At 40.4% G+C, this 13,635-nt stretch overlaps 1 protein-coding gene across 11 annotated transcripts in view; it reads right to left on the reverse strand.

Annotated features, from left to right (window-relative positions):
• Window positions 1–5,888: 5,888 nt before the first annotated feature.
• Window positions 5,889–13,635, reverse strand: part of myrf (myelin regulatory factor) — a 230,023-nt gene continuing 222,276 nt past the window's right edge. For 9 of the 11 annotated variants that reach the window (XM_043706036.1, XM_043706031.1, XM_043706034.1 and 6 more), the window contains 3 exons: window positions 9,537–9,639; window positions 8,339–8,413; window positions 5,889–6,193 (listed from right to left, as the gene is read on the reverse strand). In XM_043706036.1, coding sequence (XP_043561971.1) covers window positions 6,104–6,193; window positions 8,339–8,413; window positions 9,537–9,639 — 268 coding nt within the window. In that variant the 3' untranslated portion in view covers window positions 5,889–6,103. Of the gene's footprint in view, window positions 6,194–8,338; window positions 8,414–8,865; window positions 9,351–9,536; window positions 9,640–13,635 lie in introns of those variants that run through there. The other 2 variants (XM_043706033.1, XM_043706037.1) reach the window with 2 other exon arrangements.

Raw genomic sequence — 13,635 nt, forward strand, 5'->3', positions numbered from 1 at the left:
GCAAAGGTAAATGGGCAAAACTAATGTCCTACCCACCTGAAGTCTAATCATTTCAACGTTTGAAATGGTTGGGAAGTATTTGTATTTTACTGCAGATTATAAATGTTAATAAAAATCATGCCATATGGGAGTTTGTGGTTGGACTGTTATATTTTGTCCATCTCTAATTGCCATGGAGAAGACCAGTGAGTCACCTTCCTGACCTGTTGTATTCTCAGTGGGTTATGTACATCAATAATGGTGTTAGGAATGGAATTCCAGGGTTTTGACCCTGTAACAGTGAAGGAGCAGTGGTATAGTTTCAAGTTAGGATAGCATGTGGCTTGGAGGGGAACTTGAAGGGCAGCGCAGTGGCTCAGTGGTTAGCACTGCTGCCTCAAAGCGCCAGGGACCTGGGTTAGATTCCTGCCTCAAGCGACTGCCTGTGTGGAATTTAGACACTCTCCCCATGTCTGCACGGGTTTCCTCTGCGTGCTCTGGTTTCCTCCCACAATCCAAAGATGTGTAGGTCAGGTGAATTGGCCTGCTAATTCGGTCTGTACGCAGTCAGGTCCCGGACTTCAACACACAATCCTGCCCCCATACCCACATGTCTGTCCTTGGCCTGCTGCAACGTTCCAGTGAAGCTCAATGCAAACTGGAGGATCAGCATCTCAGCTTCCGACGAGGCACGTTACAGCCTGCTGGTCTCAACATTGAATTCAACAACTTCAGAATTTTATTTCATTTATTTTGTTTTTTTCACTGTTCTATACCTCTTATTTCTTGATTGTCTCTGTCTCTTTCTCTCGCTCTCCACTCTGTCATCACCTTTTTCTCTCCGCTTCCTCCTTTGCTACCCTTCTCCCCTGTTTTCCATTTTGCCTCTGCTTCACCTCTCCCATCCCTCCATCCCATCCCCCACATATTTTGTCACACAGCACTGGCTTCAGCCTTGGTCATTCACAGCTCCTAATCTCCCTATAATCTATCTATGCACTGTCATTATCATCTCTTTATTGCTACCTTTGCTTCTGGAGCCATGACTCTCCTCAGCCTCATATAAATACCTCCCTATTTCTCCCCTTAGCTTTGACAAAGGGTCAGTTAGACTCGAAAAGTCAGCTCTTTTCTCTCCTTACAGATGCTGCCAGACCTGCTGAGATTTTCCAACATTTTCTCTTTTGGTTTCAGCTTATAATCATAGTTTTGCATCTGATAGGAAATCTGATGTGGGAATACTGGGGTTGGTTGTAAAGGGGACTACTATTGTTAACAAAACTTACCTGGTCCATTGTCAAAGTTCTCATTATACTTTCATACAGAGAAGGAAGAAGGTGAGGATCCATTCCTTCACTGGACGTTCCAAGGTTCACCGAATAGTCTTTGGTCTGGGCAGCACCTAGTCAAAACATCTCCAGAGTCTCAATGTGTGAGTTACGCACTCCACTGGATGCATTTTAATGTACATGTATTTATTTTTGGATAGCCTTTTCAAGGTGTGGATAGTGCAGTTTCAAGGCAGAAACCAGTTTCAGCCATATTATTTAGACATTCTTTTATGAATTCCTGTTGAACTTGACTATTTTCAGGTCAGATGATTTTGCTGGGCATTTTAGGTGTCCTGGACTCATGTTTAATCGCCTTCTCTCAAACCCAAGGCTTCTAACATAAATGATGTGATTAAAGAATCTTGAGTCGATATTTTACCACATCATGACACAGAGCATCTTAATGATTGAAGAAGCAGCAGATTTATTTACAGCTAAAGAACATTATAGAAGTAGGAGGCCATCTGAAGACGAGGATAAGAACTTTGAAAATAACAATAAAGAAAGGGAGTCAGTGCAAATGGAAGAAAAAAGTGATATTAAATACAGGATAGAACATGAGCTGCCAAGTTCTGGGGGAGGTGGTGAGTGTGGAGTGAAGCTAAGACAACTATCTTTACCACCTGTAAAATGCAAGGATTCTGTAGATTGAATTTTGAGGGACCAAAGCATTACAAGCAAATTTGAAGGATACAAGAGTCTGAAAGCAAATCAATAGAGAAATTCAGAGATGATAATAATATGCTTTATTGTTAAATGCCAGGTAAAAAATTATACAAATCAACTTCATAATTAATATTTCAAATTAAAGTCTTTCTTAACAAGAGATGTAAAAAAAGCCCTTAGTGATGTGTTATGTCACGCTATAATTGACAGCTGAATGTACCAAGAACCATAGGAATGTTTTATTTAAAAATATTTATTGCATATTAACAATTGCAGTGCTATTTGGTAAGAGCTAATGAACATATTCAACAGTCACAATGCGTTTCGTCAAAAAGGTTTCAGAGTGTTGCAAAAGAAGGGGTGAAACAATTCGAGTATATAATACAATAAGCCACATTTTTTTTTCAAATAATTAACCACCTTAGCTAGCATTATGGTGCCATCCTATCATTAATACTCTGGATTTGATTAGCAAAAAGCTAAAGTTTGATGTGGGGGAGGTAGAATTATAAATTTTAACGTTTCACCTCCTTTCCAGAAGGAACTGACTGTCTTAGAAATTTGCCTTCTATGCAGCATAATGCAGATGGATTCATTACATTGTAAGTAAACAAATAGAAACATTCATTTCTAGGGGAAAAATGTTCTCTTACAGGGGATTTTAAGTGGAGATTCCTTTTGATCCATTGAGACATACACATAAGTGTTTGCAATGAAAGTATCATTGAGTTGCATTTTGATAAAGAAAAGCCTTTTAAAAATGAATAAAAAGGGTAACTTTTTTAAAATGAGAAACCTGGCCATTTTTCAGTGATTTTGAAAAAGTCATCAGTTCACTTAAATCTGTCCTCTGTCCTTCACCAGTATGCAACAAAACACTGGTGCTTGGATTTCAGGGACTTTATAAGGAGACTATCAATGTTATCCTGCACTTGTTATTTCCTTCTTCTCATTGAGACAAACACAATTGAAAGAAATCTTTGCATTTACTCCAGGGGTCTTTAATCAGACCCAGATAAACAAAAGCAGTCAGCTGTCCAAAAGTCAGTAAAGAGCAATAAATATATTTGCAATAATACAAGGAACCTCAAATCCTTTGAAGTTAAAAAAAAAACTAGCAGGAACATCTGTAAGCCTAGCTTACAACCCACAGCAAAAAAAAACACATTAGGAAAATCCTATTGACAGGTAAAAAAAAATCTAATGTACGTACAGCGATTAACACATGATTGTAAAAATAAAATAAAAATTAGTGCTTTAAGAAATGATTGCAACAGCAATTAAAATACATGGTATTTACAGGGAGCTTTGAGCTATTATATTTAGCAATTGACTTTTTAAATGTACAGTTATTGTGAACTTTAAGCAGTGGGGAGCAGTGATACCTGCTAGTGTTAATTGTGATGCCTTATGATCTGACCTTTTCTCAGCAGTTGATTGACCTCTTGTGATTGATTCAATCTGGTTTTCTTGAAAACGTTTCAAGAGACTTTCTATGCAAATTTCGAATGTGAATTTATGTTAAGTTGTACAGGTATGAAGGAAGTTACCAGACACGATACTCTGGTGCTGTGTCAGTTACTGGGGCCATCCAAATAATGAGAAAGTTAATTGCTGGGGACAAAACAGCTCTTTGTCCAGCAATGACTTATCCATGCCCCACTCCTTTCAAAGTTTTCTCCCAATTTCCTCAAGGTGCTTTCTCTTTTCTGGGATCTGAGTTCCTCGGCTGCCAGTTGTCCTTTAGTACCTTGCCCAAGTGGCAACATTTATGTATAAGGCCAACCAGTGATGAGCATACCCATGGTAGGTGTCACAGCTTTAACTTGTATCTCAACACAAGCACTTCCTTTCTCTGAGTCAAACTGTAGCATCCCTACTGCTGAGATTATGATACTAAGAACTCAAAAACCATATGTTCTCACACGCAAACAGGTCACTAGGCCCCAAGTAAAAAAGTTAATAATGGGAATTAAGAAATTCTTTGCTACAATAAAGGAAAGTTAAAGCTAATCCTTTCTGATTCAGTAACAGTCACATTATATGCACTGGATATAGTATCGCATGAGTTATTACACAATAACTGACGTCCTTTCTTTTAAAATACCATTTACATTAGGGAATATTTACAACAGTCACTTTAGACAGTAGTTAAAATGAAGATATCCCAGATTCCTACGAATGAAGGTTAAATCTGTTCATCCAAAGAGGATTTATGGAATTTATGGATTTTACAAGCACATTGGGAAATGGAAACTGCAGGAAGACACTGTTCTCGCAGGCCATTTGAAGTAGTAAATTAGGTGAAGGGCGAATTCTTTCTCAACTCCCTCCTACCCACTTAGTATTTGGGGAATGGCCTTTTGTGAACATTTGTGCTCATTGAGGGAGATAGTGCTGTGGATCTGGAACACTATCTACATTCAGAATCCAGTGTTAGCATCAAGTTCTCTTTAGTCAAGTGCAGCAGTTAGATAAGGATAAAAGCTCCCTCAAATCTGTTGGGTGCCCTGCCCTTGGATCAAAATGGCTGAAATTCATTTCAGATTGAAACATTCCAGCCAGAAGACTGAGATTTCATCGCATCAGTTTGAATTTGGGTTCAAGAGATGAAAAGCCAATGTCTAATTTTCAACACTACCCAGCTGTCAGTTTAATTGGTCTGAGTATTCATGCATAAATTTCAATCGACAGAGTTGTGCTGAAGCCCATATACTTTCTGACACCTGCATACTCTGCAGGTCACTACAATTATGCAATATTCTGCACATTCTCAATTTCTAAATTTGAGATGGGTTTCCATTCATAAATATAATACAAATAACATTTGTCATGTATCTAGGGCTACAAACTGGAAATAATTAGACGCTTCAATGAGTGATGTAATCCATGAAACTTTGGAAGGCTACAAAACACATGATAATTTGAAGGAAATTACATTGTCAACATAAGTGACCCAATCCTCCAGAACATTTGATGTAATTGCAGTGTATCATTTAGTACTGTTGAATCTACTACACACAACAATTGTTTTGGTAACTCATGTAGCTCTTTGCAACCTAAAAGGTATTTTTATCTGTGTCTCGTAGGGACTGGATTAGCAATTTGGAGCATTTTTCAATCCTGCCTCTCTAGTGTAAGGGTATTAGTGAGTATTATATCTCGACCAGTTTACTGACTGACTGATTGAATGCCAAACTAGCAACTCGTACTTCTTCCCTCATCCATAACTCTTAGTTCCATACGTGCTCTCTGCTAAGCAATACACACTTATCATTCATTTTGTTAGCTTTCCAGTTATCCTTGTCTTCCTGGAATATGGATTCTTCTGGACTGTGAATCCGTAGGACCAGTATTCCTTAGTACCTCAGTCAAGTGACCATCGCTTGGATGGTGAATGCTAATAAGCAATTTTACAGTGGAGGTCAGTGCAGTTCATTTGAATTCTGGCCACAGATAGAGTTTGGAGCTGTAGGGAGATGGAGCTGGGAGGAGTCACTGGATAGTGAGCCAGGCGCTGGAACAGCAACTTTTAGCTAATGCTTCTTCCTTATTCAGGGCAGCGCAACTATGTTTGGCACCAGCGATCAGTACAAATTATTTTTTAACATCAGCGTGTGGAATTATTTAATTTTGTGTGATTATTGGGCAGGGATATCTGCTAGTTACACAACGTCCACGCAGTCTCTCCTATTTAGTGCATAGCTGGGCAAATTTGGCTTTCAGGATGCAATTTCAAATTGTGTACTTCTTACAGAAGCTCTAAGAGCCATTTGGTCCAAACCAACAAGCAGCACAAAATCATTTTCTTTGACGATCTTTTCACTAAATTGTGTCTTTTACAATAACCTGCACTGCATAGCATATATCATCCCCCTACTGCCCCCCCCCCCCCCCCCCCCCCCCCTCTACCAGCAAAGTGTAAAAGCTCCTGTCCCAGCAGGATGGCGAAGTGGTAAGTGCAGGGTTGTGGGTGTGAGACATACAGAACTTCCCAATCACACCAACATCTCCTTTGGTCATTCTGAATAACTTTGTTGTCTTGGGCCAGAAAAGATTCCTCGCTGACATTGCATCTCTTCAAGAGGAGAGTGAGTGGTCTGTCTCACTTGGGAGCCCTTTCCTGTTCAATTGCAGACTCTGTAGAAGTGAAAGCTGTATTGTGTGAAGGTCTCTCCTGCGGAAGTGCTCTCACTGTTGCATGTAGCCTGGCTCTGCTGTGAAGGAGAGAGATTGTTGTAGTCTGTTCCACATTATATAGTCACAGCAACATGTATGCAATACAGTTGAGATTGTATCATGTACAAAGTGTGTGTTGTGTAGTGAAACAGCAATTTGGAATCTAGTCCAGACTATCAAAGCTAGAGATCATCAATGGAGAGCCAGGGGGTAGCCAAGCCTTTAAGAGTGTGACTTGGATTCGTGCTTTCAGAAATGCCAAAATCGGGCATCCCATTCTGTGTCATCTTTAGCTACATATGTAAAGTTTTTAAAATAATTTGACTGTATTTGGCAGCATCTGGTCTGCTTCCTTGCTGGACCCAATTGTACCATTCTCGATGTCAATATTTTCCATCTGACAGCAGGAGGAAACTGTGGAAGGATTTTCTTGACAACCCCAGCACCCTGGCTGACCTTGTAAAGAGCGAGTAGAAGATGAATGAAATTCCTGTGCAATTTGGACTCTTTTCTTGGAGACATTCTGCCAGGGTTTGTGTTACAAGAAAGATAAAACCCAGTCAGGGAAAGGTGAAATGATCTGGTATTGTTACTTTCTAACATGCCTGAAGCTTGCCTATTGTTTACACAAGTTGACCAGAGACTTTTACTCTTGGGATTGTGAAAGTTTAATGGCACAAGGGACAAATGCATTGTTGGAGTAGTTAGTAATCTAGCCACAAAGAATTCCTTTCAATCTTTTCCATCATATCAATTTCCTTGCAACCACCAAGATTATGATAAACCTGGATGTAGCAATAAAACGACTCCAATTTAATTGAAATTCCAATTGAGGTTTAGATGTCTTTTGACTGTAGGGGAAGTGAAGAGCTGAATGAGGTAAAGAGTTCCACTGAGAAACAATGGATTGAATTTTAAGCTTCTGGTTGAGTGGGGAAGATGGATTGGAAGCTGAAGGGTCCACCCGCCCTTACAGTCTGCATGTTCAATGGAGCACCAGGTGGCCAGTTAGTAGCTGTTCTGACATGAAGGAGGCTTCACTCCTTCCTTTGCACAAACCCTTCCCCTTGCTCCTTTACAACGTTGTAGTTATTATCAGGTTTCATGTTTCTCATGTCGGTTTCTCGATACTATAATATAGTTAGCTCTTCTGACATTGAGTTAATATAAATTGTTACAGTCTTAAATTTTTGTTGCAGCCACATTCACAGTGGAATATGAATCACACCTGTGTGTTCCAAGCAACAAATTTGCAAAAAGGAGCAAGTTGATACAGTAGTACCAGCTGCGATGTGGCAGCGGGGTAATGTTGCAGTCACAGCTAGACTTGCAAAGTCCCTCTACTCCCAGAATTGGTCTTTACCATTCATTGAATGTGCCAAACAATAAAGCATGTTGTTAAAACTCATTCAGATGTTGCCACCTTCCTGCCAATACATTTAATCATGTTCCCAGTGGCTGGTCTTTTCTACTGACCCTTTATCTTTAGCCATGCCCAAAAAATATAGTGGGCAATGAAAAATTGCAGATTGGATTGTTGACCAGCTTTACAGATTGCTAATGAATGATTTTAAAATGGTAGGCAGGTTGCTGACTTTGGCATCCATGTGTATTCATAGAACTGCAAGGTTAGGACAGAGCAAGGCGAAGGGTTTGTGCAATGGGTCTGTGCTATCCTTCCTGCCTGACATCCACTAACTGACTCTCCGGCACGTCACTAAACATACAGACGGCAGAAGGTTGGTATCATCATGCTGCATTTTCTGGCATTATTTGGATATGTAATATCCAATCCAGTGAGATACAAGTCAGGGATAGTCCAATGAGTCTCTATGCAACCCAGTGAGGATGTAGAGAGAAATAATGCACTGGAAATTGTTTTCAATTATCATTTGGATGGGCTAGGCAAAGAAAAGATCTTGCATGCCATCAACAATCTGGTTCCAGAATCATAGATGTTTACAGCATGGAAACAGGCCCTCTGAATCAACTTGCCCATGCCTTTCAGTCTTCACAGAAACAGAAACCATGCTATAGAGTTCACTAAACATGGGAAAGCTCAATGATTTCAGATTGAAAATGGTGAAAATGTATTGAGAAGAAACATTGTGTGGGAAAAGGAATGACAGATTGCAAAATGGCCTTCAGATTACTTGCATGTTAGAGATTCACTTGATACTCACTGGATCAGCCACTCGGAAGTGATAGGTGATATCAAAGTATGGAGCAACCACCAATGGCCACTTGTGTGTTGTTCCCTGCGGTAGCGAGAGGACAGTGGAATGTAAGTACACAGTGTCAACCCCAAGAGGATTTCATACCGCATTCTTCTGCCTTTCTTTAGCATCAGTTATTTATTCAGAATTGTTGACTTCTTTATGAAAGCATTCGCTGACCAAACTTTGGCATCATTCTCCTGTTATTGATAGGGTCATTTATTTCCATGAGATAATGTCATCTACCAAAATGAAAGCAGAAATTGCTGGAGAAACTCATGAGGTTCAGCAACATTTGTGCTTAAAAACTGGCAAGAGCAAAGTAATCTGCATTCTTGTGTGTTGAAATGCTAACAAAAGCTCAAAAAATTTTATAATTTTAACTTGGATAATTTATCCAAAATGTATTGTTATTCATGACCATAACAAATTGCTGATGATTGTAAGTAACTTGGCACAGGCATTCTTTCAGCAAGCCTATGATTGGGGTTAAGTGGCTCCATGTAGGACAAGTGGAGGAAATGGAACTCAGCTCAACTTCAGAAATGTAATTCTTGATGCGTCAGGGACTTAGATGAGACACTTCAAGGCAAAACCATTCAGGAAGACTCTTGGAGCGGGGATGCCTGAAGATGGTGCAACACTTGGGAGAGCGCAACTCTAGATGGCACCGCTAGCTTCATCAGTGAATAATTCAAGGTGATGGCACTTCAGCTAGCATTCTGGGATGGATACCTCAAGGAGATGAAGCTCAGGCAGCTTCCTGTGTGGGCTATCTGAAGGAAATGGAGTTCAGCTAGGCTCCTTGATCATTACCTAATGGAGGAGGAATCATTCAAGTTCTTGATGTGAAATCTGTGAAGAAATGGATCTTAAATCAGGAATCTAGGCAAGATTCCTCCAGGGAATGAATGTCCACTAAGTTCTTCAGCGGAATGTCACGAAAACTGAACGAAGAAAGACTTTGGTGTTGGAATTCCTTAAGAATAAAGACACAAAAGCCACTTTGAAGATATGCCAGTCCCAACAACTTAATAAAGAATCACATTTCAAGAAAAGTTTACTCACACACTCTTGGGATGGCTAAAAATAGAACAATATTTTGAAATGATGGGAAAAATAAAAGCTAAAAAATATCATATATATTGCAGTGTTTAGGTTCTACCTGGGTGACTGATGTCTCAGTTTTCAAGTCCGTATTTGAGATACTCCCGCATAAATTGCCGTAGTTGACACTGCACAGGTAAACGGCCAGAGGCACTGAGGTCCTATAGAAGAAAAAAGGTAAAATGGTAAGGCCAACAGGAAGGAGTGAGCTACTTTGGTATACTCCACTTTGGGACCAGGGGGCTTGAATTTCACCCATGCAGCTTCAGGATGTTGATAAAGTGGTTCAGAAGATCGTTGACATCCTGAACTTTATAAACAGTGGCATAGAATGCAAACCTATGATGAACCTTTACAAACACTAACTTGGCCTCAGCTGGACTTTTGTGTCCAAATCTGGACATTATAGTATAGAAAAGACATGAATACTTCAGGAGGCACAGGTGGGAGTTAGCCTTGAAGACCCTGCAGAATTCCCATCAGAGATGTCTCAGAAGGAATTGCCTGAGAAATTGATGAGTCCACTAGGGGACTCCTGAGCACAAGGAACTCCCTCATGGTCTCCACTTAAAATCAGAGAATCCAAAGCATTCCAAAAAAATTAAGCAAATAGTCACTCAAAGAAAGTACAGAGTCTAATCTCTGAGTAACTATTCAACTGATCCATACTTAGCTCACACATCCTTAACCACACCTCCCTCAGACTGTGACCTGACAGCTCCATGGACACAAACTGGCTTCACCTGCTCCAGACCCGACCTCACTTTGCTCGCACAGAAAACCTTTCACTGGATCCAACCTGGAACCCCTGCTGCTGGATCTGAAATCCTCTAAACCCAACACCACCCTCTCCGCCCCATTCTCACCCACCAGAACCAATTTCTCCTAAGCACCCAACCTAAACACTGCATCACTTACCCGTTCTGCCTGTCACCTTGCACCCTGCTCACTTGGTATCCCAGCACCCTTCCCAATTGGCACTTACTTTAACTGGTTCCCTACGAGCTACCCATCAGAGATTCTAATTCTGGCACCTTAATCCTCATCAGCTGTCACCATATCCAGCTAGCACACTCCTTATTTGACATTACACCCAATCTATCTGGCATCCTAATCCCTGGCACCTTATCCCTACCTAGCTGGACCATACTTACCTGGCATCCGACCCTCTTCCCATCTGGCATCCCCTGCTCTCCCAGCAGCCTAATCTCACAGTTACCCTTATGGACTTGTTATTGATAGCAGTTGTCAAAATGGCTGTCAGGCTGTGAAAATGGGGTGTGGTTTCTCTTTCTCCAATGGCTCTGTGCTATACCAGAAGTCAGAATGGAAGTCCACCTCCAGATTCCTGAAGGAGTCAGGTATGGAATCTCCTCTCAGAAATGTCCAGCTCTCTTCGTTGGTAAAAAAACAATTTGAGAAATCCAGCCCAATAATATCCATAATGCAGACAGAGATGAACAATGAGTCCAAAAAAACACAACATTCACACCGACATATCTCAACATGATGAGCAGAAACATGCATATTCATATTGGCCCTCCCACCATTCCCCATCCCACCCAGAGAAAATGAAAATTTACAAACAACAAAAACAAGTTAGGAAAAACCTCATAGCGACTTAGATCCTTCACTTCCACTGTCTGGAGTTTACATTGACATATTTGCTTATTGACAGCTGTACATTGACAGCCTGTGTGATAACTTCTCACTCAAGAGGAGTAAGAGCAACACAGTGGGTTCATGGTGAGTACACTGGGATCCTCGGAAGATCAGGGTGGATGTTACTTTTTGAAAAGTTCCTAATTAGCTCTCCTAATTGCTTATGAATGAAAATGTCAGAAAGCATACCAGCCAGAATATTCAATTCATGGTTTGTGCTGAGGTAGGTCATGTCCACCAAAGCAGCAGTGGGATTTCTACAATCATGTCTCCCAATCATGTCCAGTGTCTGTGATGAGGAAATCCATATTTGGATGCAAAAGAGGACAGGACTGAGGGCAATGATGCCCATTGACAACACCCTCAAAACAATTGTGTGTATATATAGCATCATTAAGTCGCAAAATGCCTCCAAGTCCCACATGAGCATCATCAGTCAAATTTGACACTGAGCCAAATGAGGAGTTATTGACCATATGGCATTGTCTTTGGTTTGTGCCACAAACTCCATTCACTACCTCTCAGTTTAAACCTCCTCCTTGGTAATTGTCTGAAGATGAATGAGACTGATTTCAATGTTGACCTGGAGATGAGCTACAGACCATATATGCACACCATCACTAATTCCACCTCAGACTCTACTATTGCCACAGATCAGTTATTCCTGGTGAAATTCTTAGCCATTATTTTGACTATTCAAATGCAACCATGTTTGCCCCTCCAAGTTATCACCCTCATAAACTTAAGCTCATCTAAAATTGTGTCCAAACACACACCAAAGTTCCATTCTCCAATCAGCCTGAGCTCACTGAGACATTGACAATTGGGTAAGCAGCTCCCCAGTTTTAAAATTTCAATTTTTCAAACATTGCCATGTTTGCTTTCTGGAATTTCCATGCCCAGGGGTCCCTGATTCTGTGTAAGGGCTGCTACTGACCACTTACATACCTCACCCACTTAATATGATGAGTCTTCCCCAATGGAAATGACTTTACTCTGACATATTTCTTCTCATGACTCAATTCCATTCTTTTAGATGATTTCTTGTCAATTCTCATGGTTTATCCTAACCCCCACATTTTGAATTTAATTCAGATTTTCATGTGTAAATCCTTCCAAAATCCTTTTGGAAGTCAATAGAAAATTTTTCGATCTGTTTACTATAGAACACTTAAATTGTCACTTTTTTCAAAACAGTCAAAGAGATTGCTCAGGCATGATTTTACACTTGTGAACTAGGCTATTGTAGAGGTAATCTTTAAAATGGTCCTGATGATCTAAGATCTGAAGCATTCAATTTAACTTTAATTGCAAGACTTAAATCAATAAACCATAAACCCATGACCTTACATTTGGCCTTCAGCCATATGGCAAATCTCAATTGACAGCAGAAATATAGTCACATACAAAGGTTTACAGGATGTGTTTCTAGTATCTGATAGACACCAGGGCTTAAAACTTTTATAGTTTTATCTCAACTCACACATCACAAAATCCTCAACATTACTTGTTTCCCCCACACCCAGTTCCACATACATTTCAGGTTCTCATCCAATTATCCCCGAGTTAACATGTACCCATCATCTGTTCCTCAATTCCATTTGGTTTCAGGTATTCCTGTTAGACCCTACTAGATGATTTGATTACTGACCACAATTAAACAGAATATAACATTAATACCTTGCTTGTTTCTTCATTACAAATAACCAAACCTCAACTAATTTTTGGAAAACCTCAAACATACAAGGATTGATTGTATCATATCAATGGAGAGAAGCCTGTTTGGTCTTTATTTATCGATTTGTTTAGACACGTTTTTGCAAATGGACGCTTCATCGGTCTATTTCAAATCCTGTAATTCTTCCCCAGTGTCCAATGGTAGCCATATATTGAATGTCAGTAGTGCACAAATCCCTTGCCTGGTCTTTTCAGCACTTCAGGATAAATGCCAGGCAACTATTGAGTGGCTCATCACAGCCAGGGAATCAGCAGGGGATTTCAATTGATGTCAACACCCCTGAGTTGGGGAAGGGAAAAAATAATCATCGCCTGATTGGTAAACCAGTGGGGATTGCTGGTTAACTATGTGCACAACTTATGGAAAGGAGCAGGATGTCCGTCTTGTCATGTCACGGCATATCCATAAAGACACTCGCCAATATTCATAGATGCACCATAGAAAGCATTCTATGTGGATGCATTACAGCTTGGTATGGCAACCATTCTTCCCAAGACCACAAGAAATTACAGAGAGTCATTCCAGCCCAGTCCATCACAAAAATCAGCCTTCCATCCATTGACTCTATCTATACTTACTGCTGCCGCAGGAAAGCAACCAACATAATCGAAGACCCCCTCCCACCCCAGTTGTATTCTCTTCCACCCTCTTCCATCAGGCAGAAGATATAAACGTTTGAACACACATACGACCAGATTCAAGAACAGCTCTTTCTCTGCAGTTATCAGACTTTTGTACAAACCTCTCAAATACTAAT

The sequence above is a fragment of the Chiloscyllium plagiosum genome, chromosome 16, assembly GCF_004010195.1.
Source record: "Chiloscyllium plagiosum isolate BGI_BamShark_2017 chromosome 16, ASM401019v2, whole genome shotgun sequence".
In the NCBI taxonomy this organism is placed as follows: Eukaryota; Metazoa; Chordata; class Chondrichthyes; order Orectolobiformes; family Hemiscylliidae; genus Chiloscyllium; species Chiloscyllium plagiosum.